At 42.6% G+C, this 20487-nt stretch overlaps 2 protein-coding genes across 5 annotated transcripts; one reads left to right on the top strand and one right to left on the bottom strand.

Annotated features, from left to right (window-relative positions):
• Window positions 1-1524: 1524 nt before the first annotated feature.
• On the bottom strand, window positions 1525-8255 carry tm2d2 (TM2 domain containing 2). Of its 2 annotated transcripts, none has more exons than XM_085787632.1 (5): window positions 7880-8255; window positions 6577-6664; window positions 6390-6505; window positions 3568-4390; window positions 1525-3316 (listed from the first exon to the last, which is right to left on the bottom strand). In XM_085787632.1, exons 1-4 carry the CDS (start codon window positions 8134-8136, stop codon window positions 4177-4179), a joined length of 675 nt encoding a protein of 224 aa, XP_085643758.1. In that variant the 5' UTR covers window positions 8137-8255; the 3' UTR covers window positions 1525-3316; window positions 3568-4176. The 2 variants fall into 2 exon arrangements, with proteins under 2 accessions (XP_085643758.1, XP_085643759.1); XM_085787633.1 differs by having other exon boundaries at window positions 1525-3319; window positions 3574-4390.
• Window positions 8188-16309, top strand: LOC146982050 (THAP domain-containing protein 2-like). 3 transcript variants are annotated; one of them, XM_085787635.1, is made up of 5 exons: window positions 8188-8342; window positions 11025-11124; window positions 13059-13251; window positions 13340-13402; window positions 15586-16309. In XM_085787635.1, exons 2-5 carry the CDS (start codon window positions 11045-11047, stop codon window positions 15784-15786), a joined length of 537 nt encoding a protein of 178 aa, XP_085643761.1. In that variant the 5' UTR covers window positions 8188-8342; window positions 11025-11044; the 3' UTR covers window positions 15787-16309. The 3 variants fall into 3 exon arrangements, with proteins under 3 accessions (XP_085643761.1, XP_085643762.1, XP_085643760.1); XM_085787636.1 differs by having other exon boundaries at window positions 13340-13405; window positions 15592-16309; XM_085787634.1 differs by having other exon boundaries at window positions 13340-13405.
• The last annotated feature ends 4178 nt before the right edge of the window (window positions 16310-20487 follow it).

Raw genomic sequence — 20487 nt, 5'->3', positions numbered from 1 at the left:
CTAAGCCTTCCTGTGTGTCACCACTGATACATAGACTGGACTGGTCTTCCACTTTAATGGGTGCTCACCATTAACAAATAATTACAGTACAATGTCACGGAAAAGTCAATTTCCGCACACCTCCACGGACATGCATGGGGGGAAAAAAAAGGGCGTCGCACCGAATGCACGTGGCTACGCGCCACTTTGGGTAACGAGCGCGCATGTCGCGCGTCTACATTGGAAGATAATAGGTAAGCTGTTATCAGTATAATCAGAGGCAAGCATGAATGAGTTCGCCTCAGTTTCACGTGATTGTCACTGTCAGCCTGTTAGAAAAACATTTTACTGACTCGAGCTGAGACGCTGAGACGCTGAGACACCCCCCCCCAAAGAAAAAAACAAAAAACTCTTCGGATCTGAATGATTCACAAAAGTCACCTAATTGGTCATGAAAAAAGCGAGTTGCGCTTTTTGCCGGACCAGGAAGAGGACGCACGAACCAGGGAGAGGAGCTTCCGCTACAAACAAGCTTGAAATATAGACTTATTTAAATTTTTTTGGAATAATTTCACATTTCGGGGCTTCAATACAAGACGGACATTACATACGAGCAGCATGGAGGTATTTGGATGTTTTTTAATGTGTCATGGTGGACATGCACTGCTACGCCGAGACCCCTGTAACTCAGAGAAACCACAGATAACTCTGAAACTTCTCCCAGCCCTTAGTTGACATGAGGGTGAATGGGTGAGTGAATTTTGAGTGAACTGTCCCTTTAATATTTATTAGGGATCGATTTGTATTTTTTTTCAGGGCTAATTCCGATACTGATTATTAGTAGGCTACTCAAGGAAACCAATAACCAGTATTTAGAACAAATATTCATTTGCAGTAGATATGAACATTTTCGTGTCAAAACACACCTGGGATGAGACCATGTTTGTTTTTGTACACTGTGAAAATCTGTTTGTCGGATGACACATACTCCAGCACAGATCTTGGCTAAAATCTCTTTAAGCAATACATTTGATTATCCTAAAACAAACAGTGCAGGCATCCTCCAGTAGTATAAAAGTTCACTGAAAAAAAAAATCAATAAATAAAATAGTTGAAGTAAGAACTGAAGTGTACTAGCAGTCTGATGCTGCATAGGCTTCAGAGTTCAATCACATGTACCGTGTAGCCAATCAGTGATGGCCATGGGAGGGACATGGTTACCAAGCCAAGAGAGGTGACCTCAGGCAGAGAGATGGCTGCTTCAGAGCCAAAGGAGTTGTATTTTTTTGGTATCAGTGAAAAAACGGCCAATATTGATTGTCATTAAAATGCTGAATATCGTCCGATATTATCGACCATGCCGATAATCAGTTGACTACCTAATTAAAATATCTGTTTCGTATGAAGTTTATGCACATTTGCCTTTCCAGAAAAAATTACCTGCATAACATATTATATTGGTTTAGACCTCCAACAACATTTTTTATTCTTCAGTCTTTCATTTCATTGACATTTGATCCACAAACCCTCCAACCACAAACAGTCAGCTCCACAGATGTACCACTTACTTTTTATTGAGTCATACTGCCAATGTTTAGAATTACAACAGGAGACACTTTGGATTCCTTCTCACCTTTGCAACAGGGGAGATTTAGCTTTTCAAGAGCACATGTAGCTTTGATTAAAAACAGCAGAGCAAGGACTTCCTTCTCTTTATTCCAGGAGAAACGTGTCAATTAAAACTCTCATTTGAAAAACAAGGGTCAACTAAACAAAGAACTGAAAATGCTCCCAGCAACACATTCGACTCAAGGCATAAAAAAACAGAGCTTATAAATAAATAAAGTGGATTAAAGTTAAAGAATATAAAATAAAGCTTCTGCTGGGCAGATCAACACTATATACATTATCTTACAAAGGCAGAACATTACAGTTTGAACACAGGATGTTACATGGTAATGTGGGACAGTTCTGCAGGCCTGGATTTAGATAAAAGCAAAAGAAAATACATTCAGATCTAAGAGAACACCTCGTGTGTGGATATCTTATAGGTGTGTGAGACAGCAGATACATTTCCATTTAGTGAATTAAGTGGAACGATGTAATATATAAAGCTGTTTCAATGCCTCCATCTACAAAAGAAGTTGAGCCAGCTGACAGATGAAAGCATACTGCTGCTGCAGGAGAACAGAGGACACGTTTACTATCATGTCTTCTTCAACTTTTTATCACAAGACCTAAAAAGGGTTTTATGAATCCTCAGGTAATGAAACCTGCTCTGTCTCAGAGGGAGCGCGTAAACCTTCAGTTCAAGTAAAGACGGAGGAATTTAACAAAGTGGAAGGTGAAGAGTTGAATATTTAATATGTGACCTGAGCTCGGCTGGATGAAGCTGATGAAAATCTGAATTTGTTTTGAGTTGAGACGCGGTTGGAGCCGGGCTGTGCCCCTGAATACAGAGGAGGGAAACGCTCACACATTTTTTTTTCCAGGTAAAAGGAATTTACAGTCTCAAAACACTCCCTCTGACAACTTCTAAATCACTGCTCCAGCAATGTGGCTTGAGGAATAACTGTCAAATGTGGCTCTGTGTTGGTACTTGCTTGCGGCGGTAATGTTCGACAGCCTATGCAGAGCGAAGCAGAGGAGAAAACAGAGCACTCAGAAGTCCTGCAGCAGCAGAGGACAGTGAAGGGTCAGAGCTGGGCCGGTTGTTAATCTGAAGTATAGGAGAGGAGTGATGACTTGGTGATGATGTAGGATGTTGCCCTCGGGGGAAACGGCAGAACCGCTGCTCTGAGTTCAACTGGAGAGGAGGACTAGTTGCTCAGTATGCAAAATCATAGATGTGGAGCAGAGGTGGTCAGTCGCACCACATCTCTCAATCTAAAATAACAAGTTTCTATCGCAACAGGAAATGTGGTGCATCAAGACGGAATTGTATTTTCAATCAATCATCAAACCAAAAACTTTCCAGCATGTGTACCAATTCCACAGACCTGTGTGTGCTTCACTTTTCACTGTGGCGACATTACATGGCTGTATTCCATGGGAGAAAAAACATGGAAGAGGCTTGTCTTTTAGCTCTGGTTCAGTTCATATTCACACTTGTTTGTTTTAACAGAAGGAGACGGAAACATGAAGCCACGTGACCCGACAGGTAACTTATTGATTGGATGGCTGCCAGCGGGAAAACTCACAATAAATGATGCAGCACTTTACTGAAACCATATGTGTCCACTGGGGTCACAGGGAGCTCAGAGATATGTTCACAATTTGGCAGTGACAAACAAACAGGAAGGGAGTGGGTGTGTTCTAAAGAGTCAGTTATTCACTGCTGCTTATACAGATCAACTGTATGATGATTCAAAAATTAGACAAAACTATAAGAGTAAAAGTTCCTGCTTAAATCATGTATCTACTGCGGTTGATCATTTTGCTTTGAGTCCACTGGCTCCACTCTTTGTTACCTGTCAGTTCATATGACCTATGTTGATACGTTGGTTTGTTTGTAATAAATCAAACCAGAAATAAAAGGCTTTGTTTTTCTGTGTCAAAGTGACCTTAGTGACAAGTCAGCACTGAAACCTCTACCTTCACTTCTCATGCTCTCGTAAAAAGCCATGAAAGCATAGTAATTCCTATGCATTTTAAAGGGATAGTTCAGCTTTTTTGAAGTGGGGTTGTATGATCTATAAATACCCATTAAGTACACTAGATGCAGTTTAAAGGTCTCTGCTCTCCCCCACTGAGAAATTGCGCTGCACTGTTGTCAATGAGGGACGATTAATCGCCACCTCCAAGAAGTTCCGTCTCAAAATAATACACCAGTTCAAGAGTACGATCTAAAGTAAAAATTTACAATGCATCAGCTGGTCGGAAAAATGTATTTTTTATCTGGAACTAACCAACTCACTCAGTACTCCTTGGTATTTATATAGAGACCTTTCTACTGCATGTAGTGTACTTTAATGGGCATTTGTAGCTCATACAACCCCACTTCTAAAAAGCTGAACTATCCCTTTAAAGATGGTCAATTTCAAGTGAACTGAATGAGAATGAAGTCATGTATTTTCTCAGGAGCCCCTCGGGAGGTCTAAGAAGCCAGCACATAGATTCATAAGCACAGCGGGCTGGGGCCACATCCCAGATGACTGATAATATGTGTCCCTCCATGGTCACACGGCGCCGTCGCTCTCAGTAGTAGGTGCACCAGTTGCTGCAATCGCTCGGCATCAGGCCGCCAGTGATGAGCAGGATCAGGTCTACGAACCACCAGATCCCCAGACCGCCCAGCGTGAGCAGCTTCCCCACGGCGGTGCCGGTGTGGCCCAGGCAGAAACGGTCCACCCCAAAACAGCCCAGGAAGAAGGAGTAGAGCAGTGTGGTGATGAAATAGTGTCCGGTGTATCTGTGGGAAACATACGGCAAAAAAGGTAGGAGGTGTCATTTAAGCCTGGTGGGAGGAGATAAAAACATCTGATCAAAAGTTACATTGATTTCAGCAATATTTAACAAACTGAATCTGAACACGTTCATGCTGGTTCTGATAGAAAGCTGTCAGTGTATCATAGTTTGTTGCGTGTTTGGCAGCAAAAGGGACTAACACTGTATTAGGCAGGTGGTCAGAATGGTGTGAGCAGACACAAGATTTTAGAACTATTAACACTTGAAAACAACACCTGTTCTTTGTGGAAACTGTCTGAGCAGGTTCTACAGATTATGGGCTTCACAAAGGAACATTTTTTTTATCCAAGTGCTGGATTGCAGCAGCGTTTCTGCACTCGTGCTGCTCCCACTGTGTCCTGTCAGTGCACATCCCTGATCTCTGTGCAGAGCTGCTGGGTGAGTATGGCGCTTATACGTTTGTACACATTGCCATCTAGTGGTCATCATGATATGTAAGTAATGTATGTAAGATTTTTATCTGAATGACAGTTTTTCCTCCATTTTTTTGGCTCATTTCTTGAAACAGAAATTACATCCTAAAAACAACATGCACAAACCTCCAAACCACTTGGCAACTGTTCACAACAGAATTGAATTTCTCATTCATTTCATCAAAGTCATCACATGCACAATAGTCTGTTCAATTGTCAAAATTAGTCAAGAACATAATACCATGAATACCATATATTTATTTACAGCACTGTAGGCTACTTATAATTGTTTATAATGTTTATGTGTTTATATTACAGTATATTATTCTGTTTACATTTTCTTTTTACTCTGATGTATGGAAGTTACTTTATGTGTGTGAATAAAAATGGTTACAGTTTCCTTGGCAGTATGAGTGCAATGTGTGATGTCAAACCTTGGAGGCCACTCCAGTTTTTTAGTTTTATACACAATTGTATTCTGTTAGCTAGACAAAAAGAAAACAAAAACTAGTACAGTAACCATTGTGAATGAAGGACTGGGCTAAGACTGAGAGGTGGACATTGACCTGCAGTGCTCACACAATGCCAAAGGGATGATGCATTCTGGGACACTGACAATTTATATGAGAAAAGAATTTAGTTTTGACACATGAGTGAACTGTTTTAGGAGATATATGAGCTTTTGCAAGTGATCTATCGGTTGTCATGCTGAACTGTAACACTGTTTTGCCAAATGGGTTTTGAGAATGTAATTTCTGTTTCAAGAAATGAGCCAAATCAATGGAGAAAAACTGGAACTGGAACAGTTGCAAGCACTGTGTGTTCATGAACATCTTCATTTAAACTGTGGACTGTGTTCTAGACTAGAGGATGTGTGGCCTCATACTGTAACAGGCTCTCTGTAATTACATCTCACCAACCAAAGAAGACAGATTAGAAAAGTATCGTTTGGTTACATTGTATTTTTCTATTGTCTGAAAGATTTTATAGGTGTAGTGTGTTGTTAAATTATTCAAGTCACATGACTTAATTAATGCAGTATTTTAATTAATGACGTATCACTGTAACAGTGCTCACACACAAAAGAGCCTTCATATCCACATGACAAAGCTGGATATTAAACATGTTAAAAATAAATCTTTGTAGAAGGATGTTGGAATAGGAATAACATAATAAGAATATTAAGCAATGATAATAAAGACACACAACAACTCTTAACTGATATTGTATCTGTGGACCTTATGACTAAGTGACACGATGCAAATTGTTTGATTCTTTCTTTTTAAACGAGTGTTACTTCTCTGATCACTTCTTAGATTTTTTTTTCTCGCACAAAGTGTTAATTGTGTGATTACTCCATTTTCTAATTCTCAAATTCTTTGTTTGTCCAATCATATATCGCAATTGCAGCTTTTAAAATCTGAGTAGCTGAATAAAGTTGAATTTGTCTGTTTTTTTTGTTGTTGTTTTTTTAAAATTATTACAATAAAATATGAATTGTTTTGTGTGTTCCAGTGTGCTTCCCCTTACTTGATGCAGGGCACTTCCCCTCTGAGGAACTCTCTGGGTCCAGCACACTCAATATTATCCAGTGCAGTGCACACAACAGCAGTGTAGTTCACTTCTTTCTCGGTCTGGCCACCCCACTGGAGAAAATAAACATTTATTAAACACTATTAATTCATAATGTTATATCTGTTGGGAAAGCAACTCTTACCCCAACACACCCATAACCCAGCTCCTGGCGGGCACTGAGATTGCCTGCATGATCCACAGGGTCTTGACAGTAGATGAATTCCTCCGGCCTGCATTAGACATTTTAAGGAATAAAAACAAAGACAGAGAGTGAGGGACATAGTTAATAACTGCCATTGACAGAACTGGCAACTGACACCAGGTCAGTAATAGATTTGTAGTTAGGTAGAGAGAGCACAAATCAAACGCACGTCATTTGTCCGTGACTTATGATCAACTGCTTATTATTATGACATCACATCTGACTTAACAACTTCAACGGCACATCACATGACAATGGCAACGTAAAGACTATATTTGCACACGTTTACACCGCAGACACACACACAGCCCAACAAAAAGTAAGCCTTGTACTAAATACTGCAAAAAAAAATATATTAAAAAAAAGTTAAGAAAGTGGCATTAAAGGGATAGTTCAACATTTTGGCAAATTCGCCTATTGCCATAATCCTTGTAGTCATAGAGGTAGGTTCATTACCTTTAATTATCGGTGCATGTTTTTTTTAGATCAGCGGGACAGAGACGTGAGCTGCTCAGCTAACATAATGGAGGATAATGGTACAGGTCCCTCAAAACTCATAAAATCCAACAACTCCAAAACGCTCTTGTGGACAAGTTGGGACCTGAACATTCACCGTGCTATGAGATAATCATGTAACATTAGGAGACAAAGAGTTGTTTTTGAGGCAAATGCAGCCAGAACTATATTCCACGGCTGCTGGGCGGAGTGATTTCAAAAGCGCAAGTAGTTTTGAGTATTTGCTTCATGTCATGTGTCATATTGTTAAATGATTATACATGATTATTTCATAGCACGGTGAATGTGCAGGTCACAACTTGTCCACCAGAGTGTTTTGGGGTGTTGGATTGTATATTTGATGAGTTTGATGAGGGACAGGGGACCTGTACCGTTCACCTAAAGGTAATGAACCTATCCCTATGTAGAACTATCCCTAAAATGTTATGGATTCAAACTGAGTGAGGAATAAACTGGATTATAGCTCTTCAACCCTAGAGAAACACATTGTTTCAGGCTAACCCATAATGTTCCATGAGTTAAGTTAAACAACATCATAACGCATCACATCACTATTATCACTACGCAAGAGGAGCTGGAGGAGCTGCTGTGTGTGTAATGGCTCATTGATGTTCAGCTGAACAGGGTCTGTTGTGTCACAACAGCAGCTGTGCGTTGTCAACATTAGCTGAAGCCAACATGCTAACGCTAGGCTTGAAGCAAGAAGAGTGCAGAGCGCGTGACTCACAGGTAACTGCAGAGGACGACCGGCGACGGGGGTCTGTACTCGAACCTGTCCGCCGTGTCATTCATACTGTCCACCGGTACGTTGTCGGGCGACTCCTCGTCGAAGGTGAAGTCGGTGGCTCCCTGGCTGGGAGAAGCAGCAGGAGTCTCCACTGTGGTCGAGTTCTGAGAGTGAATTCCCTCCAGACATTGTAACAGAATGACCGTCAGCAGCAGCAGGAACTGTCCGCACAGCAGGATGTAACTCACCGAAATCATTGTTACTCTCAAAACACCGCATTAATCCTCGTTAAATGTCCATTCATGGTGGTAAAGTGGCGTACGACCGTTTTGTTTGGGCCTCGGCCGTTTGTTGTCTCGTCGCAATGACGTCGTCAAAAAGCGCCCGGATGAAACCGACCACGCGCAGACGTAACCCGTTGGCAGCCATCTTGGGTCGGTTGCTCTGACTTTGGACGAGTGAGGTGAGTGATCCGGTCGTCTTCTCCAATAAAAGTACTCACAACTCGTTGAAATGGTGACCGATTTTTAAACGGTTTCGTTTATTGTGATCGTTATTAGCGTAGTTTTGAAACTGGGCGTCTTCATTCAAAATGACTCGCTAATCATGCAGCTTTGGGCTGAGGCTGAGACCGACTGAATCTATCAACCATCCATCTTGAAACGCTTTTTATCGGTGGTCGGGTTGTGGGGGGCATCAGAGCTCCAGACCTCCAGCTCTGTCTGGGGGATCCTGAGGTGTTTACATGCTGAAACCACAATCGAGATTTTCAGTTATATTTTACGTTTTCCCGAGACCAGTCTTAAGTCTTACTATCATTGCGGGTGTGGTCGTATTATCTGGCTAACGTAATCAGGGCCGGTTCTAGGCAGGCATATATGAGGGGGCAGTCAGAAATGTGAAGGGGGCATCATGTGAACACATGCTCCAGCACTTTTTTTTCTCTGTGCTTATAGTAACTTCATTGAATTGGGTTGTTGACTATGTGTCCCCCAACCTGGAGAAGTGGATTGCACTTTGTCAGACCTCTACCTTCAGACCTGTCCAACTAGGGGCCGGGGGGCCAACCAGGGTCTTAGAGCCCAAATTTGTTACTGTCGTAATGCAAAGAGCCACATTATATGGGGGGGGGGGGTGTGCATGTACTTGAAGATGCATTGCAAACCCAGAGGGGGTGAAAAAGGTGAGTAGCTAAACCCCTGTAGGGGGGTCTGGGGGTTTCCCCCCCAGAAAATTTTTGTGATTTTAAAATGTGAGTGAAGCATTCTGGTGTACTCTGAGAGGAGGAGGGGGGGGGGTCTACTATGGTCAAGATTTACAAAACTGAAAGGTAGTCTGATGAATACTAAAAAAAAGAAATTTTTGTGCTACTGCAGATAATTTTGTCAACTTGTAGATTACATGCTGCTATTCCAACATGCCGCTATTTCGACATTGACTTCTAATTGTTGGAATAGCGGCATTAACATTATTTTTCAAGCGTCCCACTATTCCGACATTTTTTTATTTTCATTGTCGGAGTAGCGGCACTTTACTATTTTTCAAACATTCCGCTTTTCCGACATTGATTGATTACGTTATAGTCAGACGTGTCCTGATTTTTTTTTTTCATCTGAGACACTGTTTCTCATACACAAATACATAGGCCTATTAGAGAAGAAAAAAACAAACCCTCCAAGTTTAAAAACACACCGGCAGCAGCACACACTGATCTGCAGCTACTGAGACTGTTATTATTCTGTCACCTGCGTTAACGAGGTGCACGTGAGTTTGGAGCTGACAAGAGAATAAAGAGTGAGACAACGCGGCCCTGAGAAGGAACTGTGAAGGACGGTAGAGATGCCGTGTAGCTATCTCGCTTTCTTTCCCCCGCCCTCTGCCCGTTGTCTTCGTTGTCACTTTGTTGTCGCTCCACAGAGCACATGGCTAATTAATATGCACGTGCTGACCATATATGGTTGTGTCTAGACATTCCGGGGACGGAATATGAGGTGTGTTCAAGTGTGCACCATTCTTGGATCCAGTTTGATTTATCAAAGTGAAATTGCGGAGAGTTGTGCACGCACAGTTTGATAGATCTGAAAAAGGTGTAAATATGTTGGGTGTCTTTTCTCCGTAGGCCTAAGCAAAACATTTAGTAGCAGTAGCAGTTACTTACAGTTTTGATAAATGAGGCCCCAGGCCCTGAGCCCAGAGCCCAGACGCTCTGCTCGCGGCTCATCCGCGGCGCTGTCCGTGGTGCTGAAGGTGACAGGTTAACTTGACAAACAAACTGCTGTTTGTTTATCATGTGTGTCAGTTTTGTTTGTGACTTGATAGTTTAGTTGTTGAGATTAAGAACATCACTCCCTCACCAAGAGAGAGAGAGACGCGCCTGTATCGCAGCTGTAAAAAAAAAAAAAAGACGACTTGTCGGAATAGCGGTATCAAAAAGTGTCGGACTACCGGCATGTCTAGATAGAGGGATGTCTGAATAGCGGGCGGACCCCCAACTTAACCTCTTTCTCTTTGGTAGGCTATTATACACATTTTTTGAGTATATTAAAATGTGCTTTCTCAACTTCTAAAATTTGGATTTGAGGCGGCAAGACATTTATTTGGGGGGGCACTGCCCCCTCTTGCCCCTGCGTAGAGCCGGCCCCGAACGTAATGGTAAAAAGGCTGTGAACCTTTTAACCGTATTACTCGACTGTAACGTTAGTTGACTCAACAATTTTACACCCGTGGGACTAACATAACTGCTCTTTCCATTCACAAATATTAAAACAAGATTAGACTGATTTCAGAGATAATAAAGATAATTTACCAGGCCTGGCTTAAACATTTCTCAGCTTATCATATTTCCAAAATCATTGTCATAGCTTAAACCTCGTCCTAAGTTTCTGTCACACACATGTGGTGTTAAAGGTTTTTCTTCTGTCAATTGCATAATATTGCTATTGATTGTTGTTGTTTTTTTATATTTATTTAGTGGAAGTTATATCAGCCTCATATATGTTTACCATGCATATTTTCAAGTTTCACATCATGACTTAAAAATACTTTTGATGCTTTTTGACTTCATTTTTCTAACCAGTTTGGTTGTTATAATATCTTATACTCCGTTACACATATGACTCAGAAAATTGCTGGCTGTGTGTCCCAGATTACCAGATTGGATTGAAGATGCCTGACTTTTGTGCAGCGTATGGATGCTCTAACAAGCGTACCCTTGAAACGAGAAAAAGTGGGATCACCTTTCACCGGTAAGCTGATATGAAGATATTATGATTATATCAGAATAATTGTTGTGTCTACCGGACTGACTTAGTGGGTGTATGTACTTATTAGCTGGCTGTTAACTTAGTGAGATCATAATAACCTGGAATTGCAAAACTGTTGTGGACCCAAGCTGTTAAAAACTGGTGCCATATAGAATAGCTCTAAAAAATATGTGTAGCCAGCATTTGATTACACAATCACTGGAAGTTACTTTAACTTTTGGACCATTCTGTCAGAACACAGTCACCTTTTCATAACTGTTTTAGTGTGGTTGTCTTATTCTTAAAGTTTGCACAAATAAATCCATAGGCTACATACATTAGCTAAATGTCCCCAAAATATGGTAAGTTAGGTAGGGATGGGGCAGATCCGATCCAGTATCGGTATCGGGTACCGATACGAGTGTAATTAATGGATCGGAAAATTCCGATCCCACCTGCGCAAATTTCCGATCCCTGAAACACATGTGCTTTCATGGTTGTCTGCTGAAATGATTCCAAAAGTTACTCCTGTTGGCTACTCTGCTAGGTGGCTGCAAAAGTGTGGAACGGATTTCCTGAAGGAGGCGTGTGCCGTGTGTCAGTGAGGCCGATGAGACACACCCCCGTTCAGGAAATACATTCCGCTGTTTGCAGCCTGCTGATCCACTAGCAGCAGCAGCAGCCGGGTAGCATTGAGCAGCACACATGTCCGCTGTTTGTAAATATTTCATGCTCAAAACACCGCAAAGCGAGACAGCAACATGCAATGTAGGGCTGGGCAATAAATCGATTAATTCGAATTTGTACTTTACATCGATTTATTTTAAGAAAAACAATTTTCTCTTCAACATCCACTACCAACGCTCCCTGCTGGGCTCCCGTAGTTCAGAGTGCGCGCCCCCCGCAACACCTCTCCCGTGTTGTTGCTCCCTATGAAAGGAACAAGACCGCGGCAGCCCAAGCACCGGCACCACCGTGTACCAGCTACCGCTAATGACGGCGGCGCCCCGACGGTCAGGCCGGCGGTGTGTTCCGTGGCAGCGACAACGGGACCCGCCGGCCACCCCCAGGACAGGGCGCTGTTACTATTACATAGAAGACAGAAGAGGCATATTATTGTTGAAATTGCACATGTATTTTTATGAAGAAATTTCAGATTGTTCATAATATTTGTAAAAGAATAGTTCATTAACTGTAAACATCTTATAATACAAAGGGAAAAGTTCTTCTTTTTATTTATACCTTATCATGCTATTATTCTACTGCTCTGGCCCACTTGAGATCCAGTTGTGCTGTTTGTGGCCCCTGAATGAGTTTGACACCCCTACGTAGAACATAGCTTTAGGTGGGAGGGGAAAATCTAAAAAAAATAATTGAATTTAAAGAAAAAAGCTCTGGTATCGGAATAGTATCGGTATCGGCAGATATCCAAATTCTTGTATCGGGATCGGATCGGAAGTGAAAAAATGTGGATCGGTGCATCCCTAAAGTTAGGTGTGTATTTTTCTTCTCACCCATAAAGGGATAGTTCAGTTTTTTTAAGTGGGGTTGTATAATGGTACAAATGTCCCCTCAGTATAATATCTGCAGTAGACAGACAGGAGACTCTCTGCTCTCCTCCAGTTAGCCATACCAGCTCATAGTGCTGGACGGAGATACAGGCAGTGAATGGACACAAACTATCAGCGTATTTCCGCCGCCTACATAAATAATACACCTGTTTAAATTTATGTTATATACAAATTATTTATGGTGCATCAACTGGTCGGGAAAAAAAACAGTTGGCACAATCTGGAACTAACCAACTCACCCAGTATCCCTATGCACAGGCAGGCTGGACCACGTGCTGTGTCACCAAAATATTAACTATCCCTTTAATGTTAAGGGGAAATATTGACAGTTTGTTATTTATTTGGCTACTTTTATCACATTTGAAGGTTTCCCAAAACTGGAGAGAGGAGGAAGCAGTGGGAACGCGCCCTAAGACGAGAAGCTTTTGTTGCCCATGAGAGGACCATGCTCTGCAGTGAGCACTTCAGAGCTGAGGATTTCGACAGGACAGGACAGACTGTCCGGCTTAAAGATGGTGTTGTACCGTCCATTTTCAACTTCCCAGCTCATATTAAAAGAGTACGTATATCATTAGGTAACATGCACATTTTAGTCACTGAAAACTTAAAAAAGAAATTCTTAAATTCTTACGTTTCTTGCATTTTAGCGGATAAGAGCAGCTGAAGAGACCCAGCCATTGGACTTGAGTCATCGTGAACCTCAGCCTAATGTTGTGAGTATCTGCATGTGGAATGTCATTGTCATTGTTGTAGCACCAGTTCAGCCTCTTGGCCAGTGGCCTGTACTACGAAGCAGGATTTGGGCTTAGTGTCGTAACTTCAGGGTTAACTCTGGATTTTCTGTACCACAATGGTGGTTCACTTACATCTTCTTACATCGTCATGGTAACTTATGCTGAACGGTTAACCTGGTCCGGAGTGGGTTATGTTCCCGATTGAGATCACTGGGTATAAATGCACCGCCTCCGGACCAATAGTTCTCTTGAAAAAATAGCATCATTGTGATTAGGTGTGCTTTGTGTTCATACACAAAGTGTCAAAAAAAGAAAAGGAAAAAAAAAACTTGAAGTGCAGACAGTGAGAGGATCCCCCTGGAGTGCAGGAGTGTTCACTGTCAAAGCCCCTGCTGTTTTCAGATAAACATCTCTATGCGAGATCTACTGTAGGTTTTGTTAAGAGGGGCCGACTAACCTCTGTCAGGCTGAGCCATATACAGGAACGGGAGGCAGAGCAGACCAGCTTAATGAGAGTACTGGATGGCAGACTGGTTCATGAGCAGGGAGGGCCAGTCAGGGAAGGTTAGTTTAACAGCAGGGTGAAGAAGGTGATGCAGGGGAGGAAAGGAGATGGGAGGAGACTAGAGGGCTCCATGTAACCAAATGTGTCCCCCAGCGGTCTAAGCCTATAGCAGCATAGCTATAAAATGGTTCAGAGCTACCTGAACCAGCCCTAACTAAAAGCTCTGTCTTAAAGGAGAATTCCGGTCATTTTTGACCCCTAAATCGTTGTCCTGATGGTCACCCAGTGTTGGGGGGAGCAAAAAACGCGACTAAAATTGATGCAGGCAAACCGGAGTTACACCATGGCGTGACGACGCTAGGGATAGCAACAACGCTAACCTGTGGGGGCAATTTTTTCAACCACAACAAACACTCAAAAAACAATCAAATATCTATGGTACATGACTGGAATCCTTATGACACACCACTGAACTCATATAGTGTACAGTATAAACAGAATAAACTTTGTGTTTTTGCATGTAGCCTAACTCTGAAACATCCTGGAAAGACATGACTATCCGATCGCAGAGCGCCTGCTCTCCCCGCCACAGACACAAACACTTTTTCCTTGTTCTGATGATTTCTTTACAAAAATAAATGGTCGAGCAGTGCAGCTCCGTAACTCCGGTTTGCTCCCCCCAGCACTGGGTGACCAATGATCAAGTGACCATCAGGACAACGATTTAGGGGTCAAAAATGACCGGAATTCTCCTTTAAGTCTAGACTTAAATGTAGTTAGAGTGTCTGCCTCTTTGACCCATGGAGAGAGCTGGTTCCACAGTAAAGGAGCCCGGTAACTGAAGGCTCTACCTCCCAGTCTGTTTTTAGAGATACTGGGAGTCACTAACAGACCTGCATTCTAGGAGCGGAGTGCTCTGGTAGGACAGTAAGGAATGATTAGTTCTTTCAGATATGATGGAACTTAATCGTTAAAGGGATAGTTCAACATTTTGGCAAATTGGCCCATTGCCATTATCCCTATAGTTTTAGGAGTAGGTTTGTTACCTTTATTTGTCGGTGCAAGCTATTTTTAGAACGGCGGAGCTCCCGTCGCTACGTTACGGAGGCTCATGGGGTTTCTTGGTTTCCCTCATCAAACTCATCAAATACACAATCCAACAACTCCGAAATGCTCTTGTGGACAAGTTGTGACCTACACATTCTCCACGCTATGAGATAATAACGGAACGTTACGAGACAAGAGTTGTTTTCAAGGCAAAAGCAGAGACTGCTTGATGAAAAACTGCCCCCAACAGGAACACGTATCAGCGGTTTGCATGAATTTACCTCGAAAACAACTCTGTCTCATAACGTTCCGTTATCTCATAGCGTGGTGAATGTGCAGGTCACAACTTGTCCACCAGAGCGTTTTGGAGTTGTTGGATTGTGTAACCAAGAAATCCCATTAGCCTCTGTAGCATAGCTCTGAGCAGCTCCGCCATTCTAAAAATAGCTTGCACCAACAAAAAAAGGTAACAAACCTACTCCTAAGACTATAAGGATTATGGCAATCGGACAATTAGCCAAAATGTTGAACTATCCCTTACTAGTACAAGTTGTACAAGTTGTTCATTTCCGTAATATAATTTATATATTTGTATACTTTGCCAAAGCAACAGGCTGCCACTGGAGAGGGGCTGAAGAGCCAGAAGCTGGCCCCTGACCACGACTACGCATTGCCTGCTTGCCCCAAAGCTATAAAGGCCAAACTCCACGAAGCCTCAGCCACAGTGAGGAAGCTGCAGCGGGAGAAGAGGAATGCCATGGCGAGAGAAAGGAGGGCCAAGAGAAACATGCGGGCTCTCCTGTCATGAATGGTGAAACTCACACGCTGATACATTTGAACCTTGTGGCTATTTTCAGTACGTCCACAGTAAGAGTTCTTGGCTTCGTGGTTAAATGGCTGCTTTTGCTGCTGCTGATTTTACAAAGGTGGCAAAATGATGTCAGACACAAAATGATGACGCCGCCGCCAGGAAGATGAGGAGGAGTACGGATGCATGCGTCACCGATGCTTGACGCCATGTCCATCAAATGCACGTCCCGTACGACCCTCGGACACAACCAGTGTCTGGATTGGTGGACATGGGGGATAGACCGAATGAGACTGACACTGCTTCGGAGGCTCTGGTCTTCATGGTCGTTATGCTTCAAGGTCATTGGGAAGTTCCAATTGCTTATTAATTCACAGAGTCACTCATACCAGATACTCAGAAAGCCTTAGTTGTGCATGCGCTGGAAGAACTTGTGTATCCAATGTGCATGTGCATCCAACTTGGATGCGATCTTAAAGGAAACCCCTGGGAGCCCTTGACGACTCGCTTCCCACATCCAAGGACCCACGACAAGCTTGTTTTTTTTTAAGTATATTTTTTGGGCTTTTAATGCCTTTAATTGATAGCACAGTTGGGGGAGAGACAAGAAATGGGGAGGCAGAGAGGGGGAACAACACGCAGGAAAGGACTGCCCAACGCGGGACTCAAACCAGGGCCGCCCGCAGTGAGGACTACAGCCTCAACGGGGGGCGGCAGCTCCACCGAGTGAGCCAAACGCCGCCCCCACGACAAGCTTCTGTAATGATGGATGCTCGCCACAAGCTGAAGCTGACGCAATATGTTGCAGGTACATGCTGATTGTTGCCTATCTGCGCTGGTTTACTCTTTTCTGCTTTTTTAAATTTTTATTATTGTTGTTGTTATTATTTTGGATTTTTTTTTTTGTTGAGACAAATGTGCGCGAATAAAATCGCAAAGCGCGGTTTTATTCGCTTTGCAAGTCAGTCTGGAAACCATGGACCCAATTTTCCCTCAAGGAGGGAGCCAATCACAGAACAGGGGAGGGGGGAGCAAGATGATGACAACACACTGAAGCGACTTTGTTGATAGCTTGTCGATCCAACATGGCGGCAGACGCTTTACCTTTCAATGCAGCGTTAGAAAGTGTTATAAGTGTTTTAGGCCGCAAGTTTATTTTGAAAAAAGAGCAACGTTTAGCGTTTATCGGATTTCTGTCGCTCTACATACGTCATCGGGTACGATTGATACGATTGGCTAAGCTATGTACAGACGCATTTGATAGACATTTGTAGTGCCCAATAAACAGCCCTGGGCTTTCATAAACCACGCCTCAAATACGGAAAAATTAACGGGTGGTTCCCAGACCGAATATCAATCTACATTAGGGCTTTGACATCAAACTTCGTTTTTCGAATATAATTCCAATATTAAAAAAAAAAAAAAAAGATATTCGAACGAATATGGGGCAGCTCTAAATATTCAAACCTGTAATAAGTAGGGATGGGTACCGAAATTCGGTACTTTTTTGGTACCGACCGAATTCCCACCAAAGTACCGAGTATCGATTCACATAAAGTCAATCGGTACCACATTTCGGTACCTGAACGCACCTTCGTCGTGCGTCAGCGAGAGTGCAGTCTGCATGAGCCCCGCACACTCGCGCCCGCCCCCCTTCTCTCTCTCTCTATCCCTCTCTCTCTCTCTGAAATGAGAGGCAGAGAAGCGGTAGCGCCAGCCCGTCGTTTTAAATCACTAGTTGAAAAACAGCCGTCCGTCATTTAACGTGAAGAACGGACTGTTGTGACAATCCGTACCGAAGCAGTCCGGTCCCGAGTCCCGAGTCCCGCTTCTCATCACAGCGGCGGCATTCAAGTCCTCGTCACGTAATGAGAGTATCTAAACGAGGATGAAGACTCCCACTCTCCTCTCGTCAAAACGTGAAGTCCACACGTTGCAGAGTTTGCACTGCAGTTTCAGTTGTTTTTTTTATTTGACAAAGTTTCACACAGAGCTTTCTGATGGCTGCAGGAGTCTTTCCATGTTTCTCCTTTCAGACAAGACGATGGTCTCATAAACTTTTTCTTTTTTTCATTGAATGACTATTCCATTATGAAAATCATTGCCCATCCCTAAAACATAAAATACTCTTAAAGGCTGAGGAGTTGTGATGTTGTAAAGAGGTAAATATTAAAATTTTAGACATTTTGATTTTTTTTTTTTAAATTACCACACACACAAAAAGTACCGAAAATAGGTACCGATAGGTACCGATATCGGTTCCCAGGTACCGAGTATCGATACCGTATCGATTCAAATGCGAAAGGTACCCATCCCTAGTAATAAGCATTATTTTTGGTGTTTGCCTGTAAACTTAGTTTTCAATCCAGATTCAAGGCTGTTTTCAGCTTGTTGAAGTTGTGAAACACGAGCTCATTAGCATTGATCACCTGGGGCTCCTGTACTTATGACGTTATCACGTTGTTAGCGCCTGACGCCTGTTCACACTTCCATAGATATATATCTTTATTATGCACACTTCTTCACTGAAAAACAATGGCAGAGTAAAAGGCTAGGAGTGCGACAACCACGGAGGGAGAAGTTGAAAGTGTTTCTTCTACATTCATTTAGGAGTGGCGGCGGCCACCATTCCTAAACACACAAAGTACAAAGTACACACAAAGCGAAACTTATATACGGTCTGATCGCATAGAAATAGGCTTTAGGGCTTTATTTTGTTTCTGTCCTTGGTGGTGATGTTCTTATATTGAAATGCTTATCTGCTCTTCTTTTGAACTATCTCAGTCAAGGTCTCCCTGGCTGCAGAAGAAGCGGAAGATCTTCCATCCACTTTGGAAAAGCTGAGCTACCACCTGCTAGCTCTAAAAGAACAAATGGAGGCCTGATGATTCCGTCTGAAGGCCCAGTGGAGGTGGTCATTCACCAGGCATCAGCACACTTCAGAAGAGCGTTTTCTGCTCGGGGAGCACATTGGCGACACAGTGCGGCATGGAGAATCACCACCATATGCTGTTGTCATTAGCTGTGTCCCTGTTCTTCAGACTAAGGCTGCACCACGTAGCTAAACTAACAACTTTTCAGCAGAGTGGCAACATGAGACGGAAGATCTGCATATCAAAACTGTCACGGATCATCAATCATGCAAGCGAAATAACAGGCACCACACAGACCTCACTTTCAGATCTTCACACCAAAGCCACCACCATCACCCATGACCCCTCACACACTTCACAATTCATTCCAGCTCCTCCCCTGAAGCCAACCTGACACGGTCTAACCAGCAAGGACAAATCTATGAGAACATTTTTTAATTTAATTTTGTTGTTTTTCACAGTTTTTCTTGTGTTGTTTTTAACCATGTATTATTTTTAATGATCTGAGAGCCACGTGAAAGATGAATTTCCACTCCTTTATTGCAATGGACAATAGGGTTTTTTCTGATTCTGAACCGTTCTTTTCAAAGGGTGTGTGTGAGTGACAGAGAGAGAGAGAGAGACTATGAGAGAGAGTATGAGAAAGAGAGTGAGTGTGACTGTTACCACTGTACTTTATTGTCAATAAAGTTCAGTCAAAACACTGGGTGTGGAAGGTCATTTCTATCTCTGCGGGTATAGCTGTTGCTTAGATTAAGGTACTTCTATTAGTATAAATATTGTGCGTGTATATCAGCATAATGTTACTTTCATATGAAAGAACATGTTTGCAATTATTTGTAATTTTAAGTATGGGGTGTATCCATTGCCGTGGCAACCTCTGAGCCTCAGGCCAGAGCCACAGCTGAGGCAAATTCATTGCTACAGCTGTTGCAAGTATATATTTTTTTCTTTCGTTTTGATTTGATTTGACAGTTGATTCATATAGATATTTACTTTAGTTTCTTTTGATTGAGCATGCAGTGACCTCTGCAACAGTGAACTCCTCTTCCTAATCGAACCACTGTTTGGTTTCTTGGTGACTGCTGAGTGCTACATCGTTCTGAAGTAAAAAGAACTATACGAATATCTTTTGTTCTTAAAGAGAAGAGAAGAGATTTATAACCTAATAGACTATTTTTTGTGAGTAGTAAAAATAGAGTTTGTTATACTGCCTGTACATCGTGCCTGTATTCATGTGAATATTTGTACTTACCTGTGCATGGGTTGTTTTGGAAAAACCCTCTTAGAAAAAAATAATTGTTAGAACAATTTAGAGGTGCAAGTCCTAAGCTGGTGTTGTTGGGTTGAAGTAGATTCTCTAGATCTGCCACTTGCAGTTGAACTGTCACACAAGCATCAGGGCAGGTAGGCCCAGTGTCTGGTTTGTCCATTTTGGGCTACTGTAGAAATGTGGCAGTGCAACATGATGCTCCCAAAGCATGGGTTCATTCCAAGGGGGCAGTTGTCGGTCTGAGAAGTGAAGCTCACTTCCGCGTTCAAAAAACTGCAATCCCCTCGGCTTCCTCTGGGGGCTGGCTCCAGAAGGGAGCAACTCTAATTGAACCCCATGTTAAAATAGCTGACTTTACAGCTTAAAAAAACATATTTACAGCCTGGTACATTTTATTTTTTTGGTCTCAACCGATAGTTTCTACCCCCGCACACACTCTGAGGGGGGTGAATTTTTTTTAAACTACCGTTTTACTATTAGGTTTAAAATTCTGGCCAATTAGGGCGCGGAAACGTTGAGTGACAGGTCCGGAGACCGCTGCTACGAGGCCAGTGG

The sequence above is a fragment of the Trachurus japonicus genome, chromosome 9 (assembly GCF_045865225.1).
Source record: "Trachurus japonicus isolate A0001 chromosome 9, Traja_1.0".
NCBI lineage: Eukaryota > Metazoa > Chordata > Actinopteri > Carangiformes > Carangidae > Trachurus > Trachurus japonicus.
This window is presented reverse-complemented; position numbering and strand designations above follow the sequence as displayed.